Below are 22,502 nucleotides of genomic sequence, written 5' to 3'. Positions count from 1 at the left end.
AAACAGATTCCTTATATAAAATGGAATATTTCCCTCTCCCCTTCCCATCACTAGCTTTCAGTAGTCTGGGAAAAATGAGATCACTTGTTTTGGTTGGCCCTATTAAATGCTGTTTGTATATTTTAATTGTCCATATAGATTAGTGGTCATCAACTTGGGGCACTTTTGAAGCCCAGGGGACATTTAGCAATGTGTGCAAACATTTTTTATTTTCACAGTTGGGGGGCACCACTGATACCTAGTAGACAAAGCCAGAACTGCTGCTATGCCTCAGATTATCCAACCCAAAATGTCAATAATGCCAAGGTTGTGAAATCCTGATGTAGAACTTAAATATGAAGCATGGAATCGGGGCTGGAAGAAAGGGGGAAATTCAGTCGAGTTTTGTCTTTCATTTGTTTTGGTTTTTGAGTACTTGCGATGATTCAGGCATATGTTAAGCACTTAACTTACATTAGCTCTAGTTCTCACATTAACAGTTGAGGTATCACCATTTTCAAAGAGAAGACAGCAGTTCAAAGGTGTTAACAAGTTTAATTAAGGCACTTAGCTAGAAAGTAATGAGGCTTAGATTTATTTCATTCCAAAGTCTGTTCTTTCTGTATTACCACACTTCTTCAGGCAACAGTCAAGTCATCCTTAATGATTCTTTTAAAAAATATTTTCAGTTATATACGCATTTACATTGTCTCACTTATGAAGAGAAACCAAGAGACGATATATTTATATCAAATTTCCATGTTGATAATTCTAAATGTATTTGAAGCCAGGCATAGTTGCTCATGTCTATAATCCCAGTGCTTTGGGAGATTGAGGGAGGAAGATCTCTTGAGGCCAGGGGTTCGAGGCCAATCTGGGCAACATAGCGAAATGCTGTGTCTACAAAAAATGAAACAGTAGAATTAGCTGGGAGTGGTGGTGTGCACCTGTAGTCCCAGTTGCTTGGATCACTTGAGCCTCACTTGAATTGGGAGTTGCATTGAGCTATGATCATACCACTGCACTCCAGCCTGGGTGGCAGAATGAGACCCTTTCTCAGTAAATGTGTGAATGAATGGATTTCATTATAGAGCAGTAATTGAATTTTATAGCTGGCACTTGAAATTGTGAATATAATTCTTACCCATCATTTCACTGAATATCAAAAATATCATCAAAACAACCTACCTGGAACAGGACAGGGAAGCTTTTAGAAAACTCAAGGATGAATTCTAAAAGCGCAAGCTACAGAAAATAACATATTTTTTCCAATTCAAAATAATTTCCTCCTCTGCAGCCTTCTCCCTCCCACAGAAACATCTTCTGTTTATCAAAAGTCCCAGCACCCTTGAACCTCCATTCATAAGTTCAGTACAGAAAATTGGGATCATTAAATTCCTTGGATGGAAAAGAATCCTGAAATTGCAGTATGTAGAGTTTGGTTAGAGGTATGAATGTGGATAGAAAATGTATAGTTATGGGTAAATTAAGGATACCATGATACAGTTTTTCTAATTTATGAGTTTTTGATATTTGGCAGTATTTGGATATTTGTTATAAATATCTATGAAAAACATGCCCATTGTAAAAAAATTAGAAAAATTTCAAAAAATATACTTAGCAAGGTAAGTATAAAATCATAATTATATAATATTTTAAAAAATCATAATCCTATTATCTTAAGGCAAAGTAATTGGCATTTCCTTGTCCCAGTGTTTGTTTAGATAATATTTGCTTTACAAGAAATGGATATAGATGCAATTTTTTTATATACGTTGTTATCTAACTTTATGTCATAAGCTCAATGGCTGCATAGAATTCTCCTATATAGAGGTATCATAGTTTTCTTCCAGCATTCCTATAGTAATGGCAATTTGTTGTTTTCAATGTTATGCTATAAATAAATAATATTACAACCTTTTTCATAAATCTTTGCCTTTCTGATTATTTCTTTAAGATAAACTTTCAAACAAGAATTGCTTGGTGTCAATGTTTTAAAATTTCTTATGCTGGGAAATTGACATCTGGAAAAGCAGGGTACCCACTGGATATTGGTACTCCCCGGACCCCTTCTTTGCCATCTTTTAAGAAATGAAGTGACTCAACTATTTAATTAATTTTTAAATTATGAACAACATTGAACAATTTTTCACATGCATTTGGTCTTTATCTGTATCTTGAAGTCACAAGTGCATTTTCACTTTAGAGCATGTGGAATATCTTTACCTGGAACTCTTTACCCAGATCTTCAGATGGCTGGCTTCTATTTTTAGTTTAGGTCTTAGTTCAGATGTTAATTTCTCTGACTTCCCAATTTACTCACTATGCTACAGTCCCCATACCCCATCCCAGGTATTTTTTTGTAGTATTACTATTTTTTATTTTCCTTTTAGTACTTATCACTATCTGAAATGATCTTGTTTTTTATCTATTTTGTTTTTAAACTATTTATTTATTTTTATTTCAATAGATTTTTGGGAACAGGTGGTGTTTGGTTACATAAATAAGTTCTTTAGTTAAACTTTTTATTTTGAAATAATTTCAGTCTTACAGAAAAGTTGCAAGAATAATACAGAAAATTTTTATATACCCTTTACTTACATTCCCCAAATGTCAATTTTGGCTATATTTGCTTTGTTTTATTCCGGATGGCTCTCTTCTCTCTCTCTTCCTCTCCCTTCTTTTCCCTCCCTCCCTCCCTCCTTCCACCCCCTCATAAGACAGTGGTAAGTATTCATGTATTTGTATCTAAGCACAGAAAACGTAGAGTAAAAATACAGTAGAAACGATAGAAAAGGTACAGTAAAAATACAGTAGATAAGATAAAAAATTGTATGCTTGAATAGGACACTTACCATGAATGGAACCTGTAGGATTGGAAGTTGCTCTGGGTGGGTCAGTGAGTGAGTGGTGAGTGAATGTGAAGACCTAAGATATTACCATACACTGCTGTAGACTTTATCAACACTGCACTTAGACTATACTACATTTATTTTTAAAAAATGTTCTTTCTTCAGTAATAAATTAGCCTTAGCTTACTGTAGCATTTTAACTTCATAAACATTTAAAATTTTTTTAACTTTTTACTTTTTTGTAATAGCTGCAAACATGAACACGTATTCAGCTGCACAAAACTATTTTCTTTATATCCTTAATCTAAAAATGTTTTTAAAACTTTTTAAACTTCTTTCAAAAAATGGAGACACAAACACATATATTAGCCGATGCCTACGCAGTGTCGGGATCATCAGTATTACCGTCTTCTACCTCTACATCTTGTCCCACCGGAAGGTCTTCAAGGGCAGTAACGCATGGAGCTGTCATCTCCTATGATAACAATGCCTTCTTCTGAAATACCCCCTGAAGGACCTGCCTGGGACTGTCAGATAATTAATGTTTTTTTAAATAAGTAGAAGGAGTACACTTTAAAATAACTTTAAAAGTTTATTATAGTATAGTATAATAAATACATAAACCAGTGACATAGCCATTTATTTTTATCAAATATTATGTACTATACATCATTGTATGTGCTATGCATTTATACAACTGACAGCACGGTAGATTTATTTATATCGGCATCACCACAAACACATGAGTACTGCATTGTGCTGTGACGATATGGCAGCTGCTGGGTGATAGGAATTTTTCAGCTCCCTTATAATCTTATGGGACCACTGTTGCATATGCTGGTCACGGTTGATCAAAACATTGTCATGCTGTGCATGACTGTATTCAATGGGAACTCTTATACTTCTTATTTGGTGTACTTGTTCTTTCTCACTTTCTTTTGTGATTACCTAAAGTTAGTAGTGATGTGTCTACTTTGTGAAGTTTCTTTTTCTTTTCTTTCTTTTTTTTTTTTTTGAAACAGGGAGTCGCTCTGTTGCCCAGGCTGGAGTGCAGTGGCGCGATCTCGGCTCACTGCAACCTCCGCCTCCCAGATTCAAGCTATTCTCCTGCCTCAGCCTCCTGAGTAGCTGGGACTACAGGCACCTGCCACCACGCCCGGCTAATTTTTTGCATTTTTTTTTGTAGAGACAGGGTTTCACTGTGTTAGCCAGGATGGTCTCGATCTCCTGACCTCGTGATCTACCCACCTCGGCCTCCCAAAGTGCTGGGATTATAGGCATGAGCCACTGCGCCTGGCCCTTTTTTTTTTTAATACATAAAAAAAAGATTTTGGCCAGGTGTGGTGGTTCACACCTGTAATTCTAGCACTTTAGGAGACCATGGCGGGAAGATTGCTTGGGTCCAGCAGTTTGAGACCAGACTGGACAACATGGCCAGACCTTGTCTCTACAAAAAATTAGCCGGATGTGGTAGCACATACTTGTGGTCCAGTAGCACCTACCTGTGGTCTAGTAGCACCTACCTGTGGTCCCAGCTACATGGGAGGCTGAGGTAGGAGGAACATTTGAGCCCAGGAGGTTGAGGTTGCAGTGAGCCATGATTGTGCCACGGCACTTCGGCACTGGAGACAGAACAAGACCTGTCTCACCGAAAAAAAAAAAAACAAAACACAAAATTTTGATTAACTAGTAAATGCCACTTATGAATTTACCTTATGAATTTCTATTTTTATCTTATTTATTCCTGCCTTGTGCTTTGGTTTTTTAGGTTTCAGCATTTTGAAAGGGGATTTAATTCCTTTTTTTCATTCTTTCACTTTTGTTTATATATGTGTTTCAGGCTATTAATCTTCCTCTGATCATTGCTTTAAGTGTATCCCATAGATTCTGATATTTAATGTTTTCATTATTATTTCTGGAAATTCTGTAATTTTGACTTTATTTCCTTTTCATACAACAGCTGTATGAAAAGTATAAAAGGTCCCTTAATTTCCTGGTGGAAGGGTCTTTTTAATCTTTTGATTTAGTTACTAATTTCTAGTTCTGTTGCATTGGGATCACAGGGTTTTATTTGTATAATTTCTATGTTACATAATTTACTGCTGCTATTTTGGTGACCTAATATTTTATCAGTTTTTTTGAACGCTCCTTGTGTGTCTTGTGTACATATACTTGGATAGTGCTTTGTGACCCAACTGAAAATATTTTTTAGTAGAGAACTCATTCGTGTTTATTGATGTGATTTTTATGTTTGGTCTCAACTCATCATTATGTTATCATTTCTGTGTGTGCATTATATTAATAATTTTTCTATATGATGTGTTCTTTGCTCTTTTTAACTATCTTTTGCTTTTTAAATGTCTCTTAATATTTAAAATGGTCTTAATTTTGTTGTAATAGTTACCTTTGAACTTCCACCCCTTTAGAATGCTCCTAGTCACCTGTGTTCATATTTAAATATATACTATCTGGTTTGTTTTTTTGGGTTTTTTTTTTGTTTGTTTGTTTGGTTTTTGTTTTTGAGACAGTCTCACTCTGTCACCCAGGCTGGAGGCCAGTGGCACAATCACAGATACCTACAGTCTCGACCTCCTGGGCTCAAGCATTTCTCCCTACTCAGCCTCCCGAGGAGCTGGGACTACAAGTGTATGCCACCAAGCCTGGCTAGTTTTTAAATTTTTTGTAGAAATGGGGTTTCACTCTATTGCCTAGGCTGGTCTTGAACTCCTGGGCCCAAACAATCCTCCCACCTTAGCCTCCCAAAGTTCTGGGATTACAGGCATGAGCCACTGCGCCTGGCCTGGTGTGTTAGTTTTTAATGATATCCTTTGACTCTGAACTATTAACATACTTAATAATAATGTGTTTATTCTGCTTTCATTTTCCCCTTTCTCTTCCTGTTTTTCGGTTGCATTATTTCTACCTTGTCAGAATACTTAACAGATTATTTTTTAACCATCGTCTACATTTGTTTTAGTCTTTATACATTAAATATATTAAATGTTTACTGTCTTAGTCCTTTTGTGCTGCTATAACAGAAAACTACAATCTGGGTAATTTATAAAGAACAGAAATTTCTCACACTTTTGGCAACTGGAAAGCCGAGGTCAAGGTACGGGCAGGTTTGGTTGTGGGACTGCTTTCCCCTTCCAAGATGTTGCCCTCCAGAGGGAATGCTGCCTCCTCACGTGGGGGAAGATGGAAGAGCAAGCCAGCAACACTGCAGAGGAAACCTCTTTTATAAGGACCTTACTCCCATTCATGAGGAGAGGAGCCCTCATAACCTAATCGTCTCTTAAAGGCCCTACTTCTTAATAGCATCTCATTGGCCATTACATTTCAATACTTGAATTTTGGAGGGGACACATTCAAATCATAGCACTCACCATCAGTCCTTTTTCTGAAGTTTCCACATGATCTCTTGGTTGGATAAAGCTTATCTTCTTGTAGATGGTTGCAGAAGAGCTCATGGATACATATTTTCTGAGATCTTGCTTGTTTAAACTTTTTTTTTCTCTCATATATTCAGTATTGGGGTGACAACTTGGCAAGATATTTAATATAAAATCCCTGGTTCATAATTTTCTTTCATTGAATTACTTGAAAATGACACTCCATTATACAAGGGTTTTGTATATCTCTTTTGAGAAATCTGATTCCAGTCTGATTCTCTTTCCTTGTAAGTTTTGGATTAATTTTACTTGTGTGCCCTGAGGATTTTTCTTTTATTTTTAAAATAAAGTTTAAATGATATACTAGAATATTTCACAAAATCCATTGTTGAGGGTGTTTTCCCAGGTACACAGTGGGCCTTTTTAATTTGTATATCCAGGTTTTTCTTTATTTCTAGGAAGTTTTCTTGCATAAAAGTTTTAAATACTAGTTCTGTTCTAATGTGTTGTTTTTCTTCTTCAGGAGCTCCAATTTTATGTAATTTGATTTCTTGTCTTTTGCAACCTCTTTTTATTTTCTCTACTTTATCTCACTTTCATTCTCTAGGATTATTTAAAATAATAAGTAATAATTGAATGAAAAATAGTTCTATTCAAATCTATTTTTCCTTGGGTCCTTATAACTCAGTTTTCATTTCTGATAGATTTTGCCTTTTTTTTCTGTTTCTTTCATGAGTTCAATCAACCTTTCTGTTCTTTGGAGTTCTGTTTGTTTTACCCATTTCTATTCTAAGTTTTTCAATATATAATTCAAACTTGTTTTTAAATGCTTATTTGAGAATATTTAGTTCAGAGTGGAATATTGTGTTAGAGTTTTCTTCTGCTTCATAGTTGGTTTTGGGCAGATTCATCTACTCAAGTGTTTTTAGCATTTTCTATTTTCTATTTCCTTTTATAATAGTTGGTGTAGATGAAGATTGCTTACACATTTGCATTTTGTGGATAGAATAGCAGTGTGGGGTGGTTTATAAATTATTAGTTCAAAAACACCCTCTTTTGCAGAGACAGTTGGAAGAAAGATTGTATGTCCTTTAATAGTTTAATTGTCTTTGGTCTTAAATTTTCCTTTCTTGCTTCTTTTTCCCTTTACTCTGAAAGATTCTTTTCTCTTCCTTTTATCTTCTGCTCTTTGGAATTGTCTTCAGCCTTTCTAAGACTACTTCCTCAAGTTTCGTTTATACTGTTAAGTTCCTTTCTTATAATCTGCTCTGGTTTTCTAGAAGTTTTTTTTCAGTATTCTGGCATTCACACTGGTAATGGTCTTTCTCTTTCTTGGGGTTACCGTAGTTTAGTCTGAGGACTTTTGTTCTCTTCTGGGCATTGCCCCCACAAGTCTGCCTTCCCTTTTGCAAATGGTTAGAGTGAGAGCTTGAGAAATACCTCTGCTGGAAATTGGTGCTTATATTTTCTAATTAAAGGCAATTTGATGTTTGTATTGTTCTGTGTCTTCTAGTTATGTCAAAGTCATGGAATTTGCACACCTTTGTATAGTTTATACAGTTTGGGGAGGATAGTTGGTAGATTGCAGTATACATAGTCACTGTTACCATGGCTGCCCAGAAATCTATTCTGTTTACCTCTTTATTGCCAGTGTCTTCCTTTTAGAATGTATGTTCTATTAAAACAGGAATCATCTTTGTTTTATTTACTGCTTTATCCCCAATGCCTAGTACACAGAAGATGTAATTGTTGAATAAGTTCTTCAAAATGTGTGTGTATGTGTTTTACCCATTTTTCTTTTAAATTATTCATACTTGTCTTGATTATTTATATTTCCTATTATATAGAAGGTTAACAATCTTATAGGGCAATAATACATCTTATTCATAAGAGTTTAAGATGTATATCAGATGTCAATTTTTCTACAGCTTTTATTTAGATTAAATGATGCAAGATTTAAGTTTATAGAAAATTAAAGCTGGATTTGGTACTGTAATCTCAGTACTTTGGGATGCTGAGGAAGAAGGATTGCTTGAGACCAGGAGTTTGTGACCAGCCTAGGCAACACAGGAGGACCCTGTCTCCACAAAAATATTTTTTAAATTGGCTGGGCATGGTGGTGTGCACCTATAGTCCCAGCTACTCAAGACTCTGAGTCAGGAAAATCAAGGGAGGGAGGAGGGGGAGGAAGAGAGAGGGAGGGAGAGAAGGAAGAGAAGGAAGAAAGGAAAGGAAGGAGGGAAGGGAGGGAAGGAAAGAGGAAGGAAGGAAATTAAGCTAATCTGCCCCATTGGTGGTATTTATAATTGTTATTTAATTTTATTGTAATCATTGTAGTATTTTAGGCTCTGTAACAAATACAGAGCATAACCTCCTGCCCAGTAGGATTTTATACTTTGTTTTCGCCTTTGTTTCCTTTTATTGATAGATAATATTTTACATATTTATGGGATACATGTGATAATTTTTACATGTGTAGTCTGTGTAATGATCACGTCAGGGTGTTCAAGGTATTCAGCTCCTTGAATACTTATCTGTGTGTTGGTAATATTTCAGTCCCTCTCTTATAACTACTTTGAAATATACAATATATTGTTGCTAACTATAGGAACTCTAGTCTGCTATCAAACATTAGAACTTATTTCTTCTATCTAACTGTAAATGTATACCCATTCACTGATCTTTTTTCATTTTCTCCTCCCACCATCACACCTTTCCCAGCTTATGGTAACCATCATTCTGTACTCTTATGTCCATGAGATCAAGTTCTTCAGGTCCCACTTATCAGTAAGAAGATTCACTATTTGTCTTTCTGTACCTGGCTTATTTCACTTAACATGATGACCTCCAGTTCTATCCATGTTGCAGCGAATGAAATGATTTTACTCCTTTTTAAGGCTGAATAACATTCCATTGTGTATATATACCACATTATCTTTATCCATTTGTCTGCTAATGGACACTTAGGTTGATTCCATGTCTTTGGTATTGTGAATAGTGCTGTGATAAACATGCAAATGTGGGTATCCCTTTGATGTACTGATTTATTTTCCCTTGGACATATATCCAGTATTGGGATTACATGATTGTATGATAGTTTTTTTATTTTTAATTTTTTTAAAAAATCTCCAATAGTTTTTAGTAGTTATACTGATTTACATTTCCACCATTATTGTGTAAGAGTGCCTTTTTCTCCGTATCCTCACCAGCATCTCTTCTTTTTTGTCTTTTTAATGATAGTTATTCTATCAGTTCAATTCTGATGTTATCTAAAAGTGATAATAATGGCCAGTGTAATCACAGTAAGATGATAGCTTTTCTTTTTTCTTTTTCTTTTTTGTCTTTTTTTTTTTTTTTTTTTTTTGAGACAGCGTGTCACTCTGTCACCCAGGCTGGAGCACAATGGCACGATCTCAGCTCACTGCAACCTCCACCTCCGAGATTCAAGCTATTATCCTGCCTCAGCTTCCTGAGTAGCTGGGATTACAGATGCCCGCCGCCATGCCTAGCTAATTTTTGTGTTTTTAGTAGAGATGGGGTTTACACCATGTTGGTCAGGCTGGTCTGGAACTTTTGGCCTTAGGTGATCCACCTGCCTCAGCCTCTGAAAGTGTTAGGATTATAGGCATGAGCCATCACCTGGCCATAAGATGATATCTTATTTGGTTTTGATTTGTATTTCCTTGATGATCAGTGATATTGAGCATTTTTTAATATACCTGTTAGCCATAATATGTCTTCTTTTGAGAACTGTCTATGTCCTTTGCCTACTTTTTAGTGGAGTTATTTGTGGTTTTTTGTTGAGTTGTTTGAGTTTCTTGTGTATTCTGGATATTAGTCCCTTGTCAGATGAATAGTTTGCAAATAGTTTTTCTCCCATTCAACAGGTTGTCTCTTTGTTGATTGTTTCCCTTGCTGTGCAGATGCTTTTTAGTTTAATATAATCCCATTTGTCTATTTTTGTTTTAGTTGTCTGTGTTTTTGAAGTCATAGACATAAAGTCTTTGCCTACACCAATGTCCAGAAGTGTTTTTTAAAATGTTTTCTTCTAGTAATTTTATAGATTTAGGTCTTACATTTAAGTCTTTAATCCATCTTGAATTGATTTTTATATATGGTGAGAGATAGAGGTCTCACCCTATCTCTGAGGGAAAAGCTTTTCCTCCTTCATTATGATGTTAATTGTGGGTTTGTCACTTAGGCTTTTATTATTTTGAGACATGTTCCCTCTATACCTAGTTTTTTGAGCATTTTTATCATGAAGGGATGTTGGATTTTATCAAATGTTTTTTCTGCATCTATTGATAATCATATTTTTTTCCTTCATTCTGTTGATGTGATGTATCATTTATTAATTTCTCTGTTAAACTATCCTTGTTTCCTTGGTATAAATCCCATTTGATTATGGTATATCATCTTTTTGATACACTGTTGAATTCAGTTGGCTGGTATTTTGTTGAGGATTTTTACGTCTGTGTTTATCAGCGATATTGGCCTATAGTTTTCTTTTTTTGTTGTGTCTTTGTCTGCTTTTTGGCATCAGAGTAACGCTGGCCTCATAGAATAAGTTAGGAAAAATTCCCTCCTCTTCAATTTTTATGGAATAGTTTGAAGGGGATTGGTATTAGTTCTTTAGTGTTTCGTAGAATTCGGCAGTGAAGCCCTCTGGTTTGTACTTTTCTTTGTTTGGAGACTTCTTACTACTAATTCAGTCTTGCTACTCGTTATTGGTCTGTTCAGGTTTTCCGTTTCTGATTCAAATCTTGGTAAGTTATAAGTTTCCAGGAATTCATCCATTTCCTCCAGATTTTCCAGTTTGTTCATGTGTACCTCATACTAGTCTCTCGTAATCTTTTGTATTTCTGTAGTGTGAGTCGTAATGCTTCCCTTTCCATTTCTGATTTTGTTTATTTGGGTTTTTTTTTCTTCTTGGTCTAGCTAGCGATTTATCAATTTTGTTGATCTTTTCAAAGAACCAAATTTTTGTTTCATTGATCCTTTATTTTTTTGTTTTGTTTTTTGGTCTTTATTATTTCCTTTTGCTATTTTGGGGTTTGGTTTATTTTTGCTTTTCTAGTTTCTTGGGGCACATTGTTAGATTGTTATTTGAAATCTACGTTTTTGATGTAGGCATTTATTGCTATAAACTTGCCTCTTAGTACTGCTTTTGCTTTTGCTGTGTCACATGGAGTTTGGTATATTTCTGTTTTCATTTGTTTCAAGATATTTTTTAATTTTCATCTTAATTTCCTCATTGACCCAATGGTTGCTCAAGAGCATGTTGTTTAGTTTTCATATATTTGTATAGTTTCCGAAGTTTTTCTTGGTATTGATTTCTGGTTTTATTTCATTGTGGTCTGAGAAGATAATTAATACGATTTCAATTTTTAGAAATTTGTTGAGACTTGTTTTGTGGCTTAACATATGATCTGTCTTTGAGAATGTTCCATGTGGTAATGAGAAGAATTGTTGTGTAAGATGTTCTGTAGGCCAGATGCAGTGGTTTACGCCTTTAATTCTAGCACTTTGGGAGGCCAAGGTGGACGGATCACAAGGTCAGGAGTTTGAGACCAACCTGGCCAACATGGTGAAACTCCGTCTCTACTAAAAATACAAAAATTAGCTGGGCATGGTGGTGGGTGCCTGTAGTCCCAGCTACTCGAGAGACTGAGGCAGGAGAATCGCTTGAACCTGGGAGGCAGAGGTTGCAGTGAGCCGAGATCACACCACTGCACTCTAGCCTGGGCAACAGAGCTAGACTCTGTCTCAAAAAAAAAAGTCTCTTAAGTCTGTTTGTTAACTACAATCTGTCCAAGGCCCAGTTTAAATACAATGATTCTTTGTTGATTTTCTGTCTTGATCTGTCTAATGCTGAGACTGGGGTGTTGAAGTACTACACAAATTACTGTATTGGAATCTATCTGTCTTTCAATCTAGTAATATTTACTTCATGAATTTAGGTGTGCCAGAAACATATATATCCTCTTGCTGGATTGATCTCTCTATCACTATATAGTGACTTCATGTTTTCTACTGTTTTTGGCTTAAGGTATATTTTATCTGATATAGGTGTAACTACTCTTGTGCACTTTTGGTTTCCATTTGCATGGAATATCTTTTTCCATACGTTTACTTTTGATCTGTAAGTCTTTTTACAAGTAAAGTATGTTTCTTGTAAGCAGCATATAGTCGATCATAATTGTAATCCATTCAGCCAGTCTGTATCTTTTAAGTGGAGAATGTAATCCATTTTCATTCTAGGTTACTGTTGATATTTGAGGTTTTGTTCCTGTCACATCGCTAATTGCTTTCTGGTTGTTTTGTTGTTTGTTCCTTGTTTTTTCTCCTATTGTTCCTTGTGATGATTTGGTGTAGTGATACCATTTGAATCCTTTCTCTTCCTTATTTGTGTGTTTGCTTTAACAATGTTTTATACTTTCATGTGTTTTCAGGATGGAAAATGTCATCCTTTCATTTCCAGACTTAGAACTCCCTTGAGCATTTCTTGTAGGGCTGATATACTGATGATGAATTCTTTCAGCCCTTGGTTTTCTGGGAAAGACTTTATTTCTCCTTCATTTACAAAAGATAATTTTGCTGGATGTAGTATGCTTGGCTAGCAGTTTTGTTTTTTGTTTTTTTTCTTTCAACACTATGAATATATCACCCCATTCTTTCCTGGCCTGTGAGGTTTCTGCTGAGAAATGCCCTGTTGGTCTGAAGGGGGTCCTTTTTAGGTGACAAGATGCTTATCTCTTGCTATTTTTAGAATTTTGACTTTAGACATTTTGACTGTAATGTGCCGTGGACAAGACCTTCTTTCATTTTATCTGTTTGGGGATGTCAGAGCTTCCTGTATCTGGATGTCTAAATATCTTGGTAGATTTGGGGCATTTTCATCTGGTATTTCATTAACTAGATTTTTCTACTCTTTTGCTCTCTGTTTGTCTCCTAGAACCCTGATAATTTGCATATTTTGTGGCCACTTTATGGTGTCCCGTATGTCACAAAGGCTTTGCTTATTCTTTTTTATTACTTTTTCTTTATTTTTGTCTATATTATTTCAAAAGACTTGTCTTTGAGTTCTGAAATTATTTTTTCTGTTTGATCTGGCCTATTGTTGAATCTTTTGAATGTATTTTTTATTTTATTCAATGAATTCTTCATTTCCAGAATTTCTGTTATAGTGTGTATCTCTTTAGTAAACGTCTCATTCATAGTCTGAATTATTTTTCAGATTTCTTTGTACTTTTTTTTTTTTGGAGGTGGAGTTTTGCTTTGTGGCCCAGTCTGGAGCGCAGTGGCACGATCTCGGCTTATTGCAACCTCCGCCTCCCAGGTTCATGTGATTCTCCTGCCTCAGTCTTCAGAGTAGCTGGGATTACAGGCGCATACCATCATGGCCAGCTAAATTTTTGTATTTTTAGGAGAGACAGGGTTTCACCATGTTGACCACGCTGGTCTCAAACTTCTAACCTCAAGCAATCTGCCTGCCTGAGCCTCCCAAAGTTCTGGGATTACAGACGTGAGCCACTGCACCCAGCCTCTTTGTACGTTTTTTAGAATTTTCTTGTATCTCACTAAGCTTCTTTAGAATCAATAATTTGAATTATTTTGGGGGGACTTAATGAATTTTGTTTTGATTGGGATGTGTTGCTGGAAAATTATTCTTTTCCTTGGAAGGTGTTTCTCATGTTTGATGTATTCTTACATTCATATCTACATATCTGGTGTAACAGTCACTTCTGCCAGCTTTTAAAATTTGCTTTCATAGGAGAATATTCTTTCCTGTAGATGTATCTATGGTATTGGATGCACAGGGCACTTTGGCTTTTATTCTGAGTGTGTTCAGTAGCATGGTCTCTGTATGATTTATTTGGCTGTAAATAGCATCAATAGTACCTGTGATTTTCTTAGTGGCTTAGGGTGCAGTTATTAGTGGAGGCTGTGGTGAAATTTTGCTGGGGACTAGGACACCAAGTGGGCCAGTCTTTGGACCCTGATGGTGGCAGCAGTGGGCCAAGTGTGCCTGTCCTTAGGCTCCAGGGTGGTATATGCTTGCACCAGTGTTAGCAGTTCCAGGCAAGCTGATTTTGGGGTCTCCTGGTGTCTTGGAAGCCAGTAGTGGTAGCAGTGCAAGGGTGGGTGGGTTCTCTGACCCCTGGGCAACTGGTGTAGAATGGGCGATGGCAGTTGTGGGACAATCCTCTGTGTCTCGTGCAGTGCATGCTGGTGTTGGCAGTGGCTGCAAAGGGCTGGACAGGCCAGTCTCCAGGCCTGCAGGTGGCATGTGCAGGTAGGTGCCAGCTGTGGTGGTAGCAGCCGGGAAGGTAAGCCCAACCTCATTCCCCTGGGAGGAGTGTTCAGGTGCCAACATTGGTGGACTGGGCTGGGTAATCCCTTCACTTCCCCTACCCCCCGATTGTATGCTGTTACATGGAGGGGATCAAGGCCAGGCCAATTAGGCTAGTTTTCAGGCCTCCTGATGGTATGTGCAGGTGCCAGCCATGGTAGGTAGGGGCAGGGCAATCCCCAGGAATGCTTACATTGTTGCCCTGCTGCTCAGGAGGACAGTGCCACCTTCATTGTTAGCAGCCTTGGCTGATGCGTGAGAAGTGTGCACGCCACTTGTCCCTCAGTCCTGACGGTGGTAGCCTGTGCCTTGATGGCACTTAGCCTCGGTGCAGTAGCCTGCAGTCACTTGCACCTAAGCACTGGGTGTAACAGCCCATGTTTCTGTTGAGCCTTAGCCACAGCACTGCTGGGCTCTAGGACACCACAGTTTATTGGAGGTGGGCTCTAAAATGGTGCCTTGCTGCAGCTTAGGTCTCGGGTTGTGTGGCACCCAGCGCTAGCGCTCTCCCGAGAACAGTGCTGTCACACAATCTCCCAGCAGTGTTAGTTTCCAGTGCCTGGAGAGCCAAGAGACTTTCCCATGGCTAGGATTGCAGGATTCATGGTGGAAATACGGACCACCGAGGTTCTCTTACCCTATATGCATATTGGGGAATCTGAGCTCCCCACCAATCCTGGCCAAGCCAACTTCCTTCTCTCTTCCTTGCTTTAGGTATTTCTTGTCAGTTTTTCTGTTGAATTCCAGTGCCCTCTCTTGGATAATCCATTTGTAGTATGATTAGTCACTATTTCGGTTCTTCTTAGTAGAGAAGGCAAGTACAAATTGCTTCTAGTCAGCCATCTTGAATCCTCTCCCACCTTTTAAGAAACTCAGAAGGGAGTTGATGATTCTGGTCTAATGTGCTTTATCAGGGCTGAACTATGCCTCTCTCTAGTTGCTCCTGGTGTGTGCCTTACATCAGTAAAGGAAAAGAGAGAAATAACAGAGCCAAAATGATAGTGAGCAGAAGAATGAGTTTGGATGGAGAATAAAAGGCAAGGCTGGGCATAGTGGTTCACGTCTGTAGGCCCAGCACTTTGGGAGGCCGAGGCAGGAGGATCACTTGAGCCCAGGAGTTTGAGACCAGCCTAGGCAACATAGTGAGACCCCGTCTCTACAAAAAAATAACAAATAGAAGGGCAAGAAGGGAAAGGTTGGTTGGAAAATATGAGCAAAAGGTGCTGAAGTTATTGCTGTTAGAATATATGTATATAAAATTCTCTCTCTCTGTGATAGATAGATAGATAGATAGATAGATAGATAGATAGATAGATAGATAGATAAAAGGTAGACACCTGAGAAGTGCCACTCACTATGGCCTCTCTTACATCTTGGCCCCTGTGCTCTAAGTTGTCTATTCTTGCTCTAGGAACATATTCTCTTTGCCTAAAAATAGACTAGCACCATCAAGCAGTGTATTAGGTCCCTTTTGTTATCTAACTTGTAAAATTCCTGCAAACAAAGAGATGCTTAGAGTAGGAGATTCATTCTAGAGAGAATAACACAATTTTATTAGCTGAGGGAATTTTGTGTTTTGCTTGCTTCCATTGAAAATGTTTGGCTGTGTCATTGATTGGCAAGGAAACAAGGGAGCCTTTCATTTTTAGGAGGGCTTTAGAGGGCAAGCTGGGTGGTGCCTGGTGAAGTGGGTGTCTGCTAGTGAGTGACATTTGGTCTATTTTTATAGTTGGAAACATTCTACCCTTAAGCTTATTGTTTAAGCAGGCAAGAGAGCATGCTGTGCAGTCATGAGTGGAATTTTTATATTTGATCTCAGGATCTGTTTCCTTCCTCATAGTTAAAACCTCCATGTGTTTGGCTTCTGAATTTATAAATATTTTATTAGTTTCAGATTCTCTTCTCAATTTACTTATCTTGACCTTGCAGATTATCCAAAGTCAAGAGATTAGAAACATACCTGGCTAACATCTAACAGTCAATAGTTTGAGATTCAATTCCTTAAATTCTTCCTTTAAAAATCGTTATAGCTGCTTGATTCCTTTCTTGTATTTTCCCAGGCTCTTGCAACTCATCTGTAGCATCCTTGCTTGAGCCTTGTCAAACCACTGACAAAGATAACTCAGAGTTATTACTTTTTAAATGTATTTGAGCCAATTTCCAATTTTTTTTTTTTGGAGACAGAGTCTTACTTTGTTACCCCAGGCTGAAGTGCAGTGATGTAATTTCGGCTCACCACAACCTCCGCCTCCAGGTTCGAGCCATTCTCCTGCCTCAGCCTCCCGAGTAGCTGAGATTACAGGCATATGCCACCACGCCCGGCTAATTTTTCTATTTTTAGTAGAGACGAAGGGATTCGTCATGTTGGCCAAACTGGTCTCGACCTCCTGACCTCAGGTGATTCAGCCTCCCAGAGTTCTGGGATTACAGGCGTGAGCCCTGCCCTGATTATTTTTTTCAAAAGTTTAATTTTTACATTGTGAGAAAATTTTAATTTTTAATTTTTTTTTCATTCTTTATCCAACTTGGGAGAAAAATTTTTGGGAAAAAGTGTCCCTAAGTTCAACACCAGAGCTATTTTTTATTTCCTATTTCTACATTAATTCCTAGTGTTTGTCCTCATGCCTACAAATTTTTACCACTTTCAGTGAGCTACTCTATATTCTGTTCTTTTCATTTAACATTTACCAGATTGTCTTTCAGTGATCTTTTTTTTTTAATTTCCACTGTCCTTTAGACTTGATTGAATTCCTTTAGAAATTAACATTTAAATGATGTATTAACATTTTGAAACATCTTATTTTCTGAGGCTATCATGTTGTGTAACTAACATCAAGATATTTTCACTGTCCCATGTACTTTATATGTCTTAATATAATTTGTGTCAGTCACTTAGTTTCTCTCAAACGTAAAAGTGAGCTTTCCAGAAAGGATATATAACTTTCAATTCATTGCTTATCTGAATTGCTTATTTAAAGTGTAATAGTTGGCTTTCTCCCATTTTTCTCAATCTGATTTTTTAACCAAAACGAAATCATTAGCTTGATTTATGTCATTTTTTTTTTTAGACTCACTTTATTATATTTGTCACATTTAGAGACATTTTAAAGGCAATAATAGGCCAGGCGTGGTGGCTCACGCCTGTAATCCTAGAACTTTTGGAGGCCGAGGCAGGTGAATCACTGGAGGTCAAGAGTTCAAGACTGGCCTGGCTAACATGGTAAAACCCCGTCTCTACTAAAAATACAAAAATTAGCCAGGCGTGGTGGCGCATGCCTGTAATCCCAGCTACTCTGGAGGCTGAGGCAGGAGAAAGGCTTGAACCCAGGAGGCGGAGGTTGCAGTGAGCCAAGATTGCACCATTGCACTCCATCCTGGGGGACAGAGTGAGACTGCATCTCAAAAATCAACAACAACAAAAACAAAAGCAGTAATAACTTCTAAATAATTTTTAAGTGTACCAGAGTTTATTCTGTCAAAAAAAAATTGTTTAGTGTTTTTTTTTTTGTTGTCATGAACATCTGATTTCCTTTTATCATTTTTTTTCCCTTGGCTTGTAATATATTGGAACTGTTAACTTATAATTCTCTATTATGTATGGTTATTATGTATCTTCACTACAGTTTCTAGCAGCTGAGTGATACTCTCTACATATACATTTATTTGATATTGAGGCAAAGTAAAGAATAATTTACATATTCAGAGGATCCTAAAATCACATTTTAGAGAGTTAATTTCTTGTCTTAATCTTTCTCTAGAGTTGCCAGTAAACAGAAAAAGTTAATTTCTCTCTCTTTCTCTGCCTGCTTTCACCTGTGTTTGCTAATAATTATGCGTTAGGAGAAATAGGTGGACAGCAATAAAAATAATATCTAAGTGATCCATAAATAGGTCTTCAAGTCCGTTTTGGTATTTGAAGTATCTAGAGTGTTGCCTGGGACAAAGTAATGAGTCAGTAGATTTTTGTTGAGTAGTTAGATTGATTGATAACCAAGCCGGTCATTAAAACTGTGTTGCTCTCTGGGATGGCCAAGTCTAAAATCTCCTTAAATTGTTCTAAATTAAGATTCTGAAGCTCATCCTGACTGTCAAACTGCATTGATTACCACAATATTGGTAATAACAGAGAGTTGTATTGTTTTCTGAGTGATGGATTGACATATATACATGTTACACTTTTGTTTCTGAAGGAAGTAGAAATTCGGAACAAAGACCTGGAGGGACAACTGTCTGACTTAGAGCAACGTCTGGAGAAAAGTCAGAATGAACAAGAAGCTTTTCGCAATAACCTGAAGACACTCTTAGAAATTCTGGATGGAAAAATATTTGAACTAACAGAATTACGAGATAACTTGGCCAAGCTACTAGAATGCAGCTAAGGAAAGTGAAATTTCAGTGCCAATTAATTAAAAGATACACTGTCTCTCTTCATAGGACTGTTTAGGCTCTGCATCAAGATTGCACACACACAAAAAAAAAAAAAAAATTTGAATATCACTCCTCCAGGAGGAGGATCTTTTGAAAATTGGAATTGTATATTTCACTGTAAATTTTAGAATCCAGCTTGTAGCTAGTTGGGGAAAAAAGAGATGAAAAACTTGAACTACAAATTACCTCCATGTATATTATTGGCCATAGTTAACTAGAAAGTTATAAATAGATACTTAATGCAATCTTTTTTCCTGATATTAGCCAATGGGAGAATTAACAATGTCTGGGTCACATCCCCTTTTTGTGTTCAACACAGTGAAGATTATCTGCTTTTTAAATTAATTTATTTACGATATCTAGAGCTGTGTTTTGTGCAAAAACTTAGTGATGAAAGCCTGTCTTTTGTTGTAATCTGAATAATTTCTCAGGATATTTTTGCACTGCTGAGAAGCAGTGCCATTACCAATTAATTCTTGCCAGGAGTGAGAGAGAGCTGTATCTTTAATTGAAGTATACTATAACTGGGTGTATAGAGTTCTTCCCTTTTTTGTGCTGGAAGATATTTCACTCTGGTGACTACTCTGGTACACTCTGATGTTCTCTAATCTTGTCTGTTGTATAGTTTACTTTTCCATATTGATTCCATGTATTTATGAGAAGATACTGTCTCCCATTTTATTACACATTTTAAAGCCAACTAACGAAGGCAGCTGAGTCCCTCAGAAATTTTTCTTTTTAAATTTCTAATAAATTTGACACACAGTACTGAAATACAGCAGCCCGTCATTGACGGTCTGGTCTAGCAATGTTAAGTATATTTACAGAATATGCAGTTACATTTATTTATATATTTTGCAAGAAATCTTTTCTGAATGATCAATGCATTTCAATTTACGAATAATAATGGTTATTGGGAAACTGTTTATTATAGATAATTTTAAGGTGTATAGCTATTTTAAAGGGGATCCATTTACATCAAACAGCTGATCAGAGGACTCTATCTAAATTGTGATCGTGGCAGATAGAGATGGAGTTGTGTACTCTATCTGGCTCTACACATCAATCACATCTTGATTCAAACCTCACAAGGCAATATTCTGAACTGTTAACTAGGTATTTCAAAACAGGAATTAAATTCAATAGGCTCTTCTCAGTGAACAGGTTTTAATGTTGTTTTGATGTAATTTTAAAAGACTTTTAGCAAACATGCATTTCTTTATATGATATATTTCTTTTATGAAGCTATTTTAAAAGTAAGCCAAGTGCTGTCTAGTCTGCTTATAAAGTAGGAATTGCATCAGAGTACATATATTCTTGCTGTACAATGCCTGTGATGTTGAGGAGGGTTCTTTTTTAAAGTGTATGCTTGAGTATCTGACTCTATGGAGTCTATAAATGCACTGACTTCTTGTTTGTACCCCAAAATGATCGAATTGTTAAGTACAAAATTAAGCTAATTAACCAATTTGTAACCATTTTTTCACTCATAAACAGCTACTCAATACTAGACAATTTTGTTTTTTATGTATGTGTATGTACGTAAATACATACATATTAATTTACATTAGAGTGAAAAATAAATGGTTTGTTTCTGAAGTTAGTTTCTAAAGTGAGTTTTCAGGTGTCTGAAAAATTTATAACAAACAATCATCGTGTATTATATGTGCTATAACATCATGTACGTTATCTCCATCTCTTTTAGGATATTTTCCTCTCCTATTTATTATAGGGAGAATAATTTAGAAACACATGCTCAGAGCTGAGATATTTCTCTGATAAATCAGGTAACAAAATGTATTTGATTGATGGAATTTTGAAGTAAATGTGATTTTATCCATCAGTTTCTGAGTAACAAAGAGCACCAAGTTTTAATTTAAATAGGGGATTTAACACTGGGGATCAGGGAGTTTAGTTATGAAGAGTTAAAAAAATTAAAAACCAGTGTAAGCTGTTGAAATGGCAAGTGAATTATTTTAATGATGTAGTAAAATATTTTTAAATTTTGACATAGTGATCATTTAATGAAAAAACTCACCAAAATGTCTCCATTTGAATTGTATTGATAATGTGGGACATATGTGTAATTCAATATATACATATACCCATATGTATATACAGAAAATTATTTTTAATACTTTCCTACTGATATGAAATTTAAAATTGGAAATTTTGTGAGTGTTTTTCTTGTCCAATAGAGCCTAATTGTTTCCTTTTTTAATGATTTAACAATCTCTTGAGGGCTGCACCTTTAAATTCCCAGATTGTCAATAGACATGTACAGTATATGGGATAAGGTGGACACAAGTGCACATATATATAAAATCTTCTTAAGACTTTTAACTATTCATTTACAGTAGGAGAGTATGTAGAAATCATCATCCACAAGTCATAATTAGGTTGTGTGCCTACTGTAGCTTTTTCCATTTCTGTATTATATAAACATTTGCATATTAAAATTTGATTTTTCCCAGAGACAAGTATTATATACTGTATCTGTATTGAAATCAAACTGTGGTAATATATTTCTCAGAAAATAATGTTGGGGACTGTAGCCTGAACATGTGGACTTGAAGCGACCTGGAGGAGGAGGTTGATCCCATTGTGTATAAGTTAATATGTGATAACTCTCGAATCTTGTACAAAAACAAAAATTGAAAAAAAAGAAAAGCAAAAATACAGTTTTTATTTTGAAATACATTTGTTCTCTGGAGAATGTACTTTATCTTTTTTTCCTCCAGTCTTTTACAGATATTTAAAAGCATTTAAATGATGACAGCATTTACTTAAATCTTTCAGGTGCTACTGGATTTTGCATTAGTGTGTTATGTTGTGAAATCCTAACTTTGACATAAAAGGTTTTATAAGTATTCCCCTGCCTGGAAAATTAGTTTTTGTTCTCCTCTCTCTGTCTGTCTTTCTCTTTTCCACTTTCTTTCTGCAGACTAAAACATGCTCACGAAGTTGCATCTCTCCTTGTCTCTGTAGAAGATCTCCAGTACCATCATAGATTTGATGTTCTGCTGTCATTGAACTGTTGGGAAGCAGTTAGAGGAAAAACTCACTTTTTTTTTTCAGGTGAAAATAAAAGGAACACTCAAAATTAAGCCACCACCACCACTACCTTTAAAAACTAGTTTCTTTGCCCTGTTAAAATTAAATGTATTCTTTAACATGTGGGCTACAGTCTCCCATGTTTTTATTTAACTCTGAAGTATATACACTTCAGTCACTTATCTCCTTGTGGTCCTGATTTTGTCAGTAGTGGAATGGGAGGCAGGTTGGCAAAAAGTTTGTTTGATGGCAGTGGATTATTATTGTCGTTTTAATCATTGCATTTATTTGATATCAAATGATTTTGACATCCTGAAATTCTGTGCTTGAAGTCATGAAATGGTTTTCATTGAATTTTTGCCTCCTAAATGTATAGCATGAAGTAAATTAATTTATACAAAATCTTGAAGAAACCTTTTGGGTAAGAAGTAGTTGAGACTGACA

The 22,502-nt window shown here is 36.3% G+C and overlaps 1 protein-coding gene across 3 annotated transcripts in view; it reads left to right on the top strand.

Moving 5' to 3' along the window:
* Positions 1 to 21,874, top strand: part of HOMER1 (homer scaffolding protein 1) — a 154,500-nt gene extending 132,626 nt beyond the window's left edge. For 2 of the 3 annotated variants that reach the window (XM_011992201.1, XM_011992202.1), the window contains exon 6: positions 18,767 to 21,874. In XM_011992201.1, the coding sequence (XP_011847591.1) occupies positions 18,767 to 18,955 (189 nt within the window). In that variant the 3' untranslated portion in view covers positions 18,956 to 21,874. The remainder of the gene's footprint in view (positions 1 to 18,766) is intronic. The other variant, XM_011992200.1, reaches the window with a different exon arrangement.
* Positions 21,875 to 22,502: the final 628 nt, after the last annotated feature.

This window comes from Mandrillus leucophaeus, unplaced genomic scaffold, assembly GCF_000951045.1.
Source record: "Mandrillus leucophaeus isolate KB7577 unplaced genomic scaffold, Mleu.le_1.0 Scaffold407, whole genome shotgun sequence".
Classification (NCBI taxonomy): domain Eukaryota; kingdom Metazoa; phylum Chordata; class Mammalia; order Primates; family Cercopithecidae; genus Mandrillus; species Mandrillus leucophaeus.
Note: the sequence above shows the minus strand (reverse complement) of the source record. Positions and strands in the feature narration are given on the sequence as shown.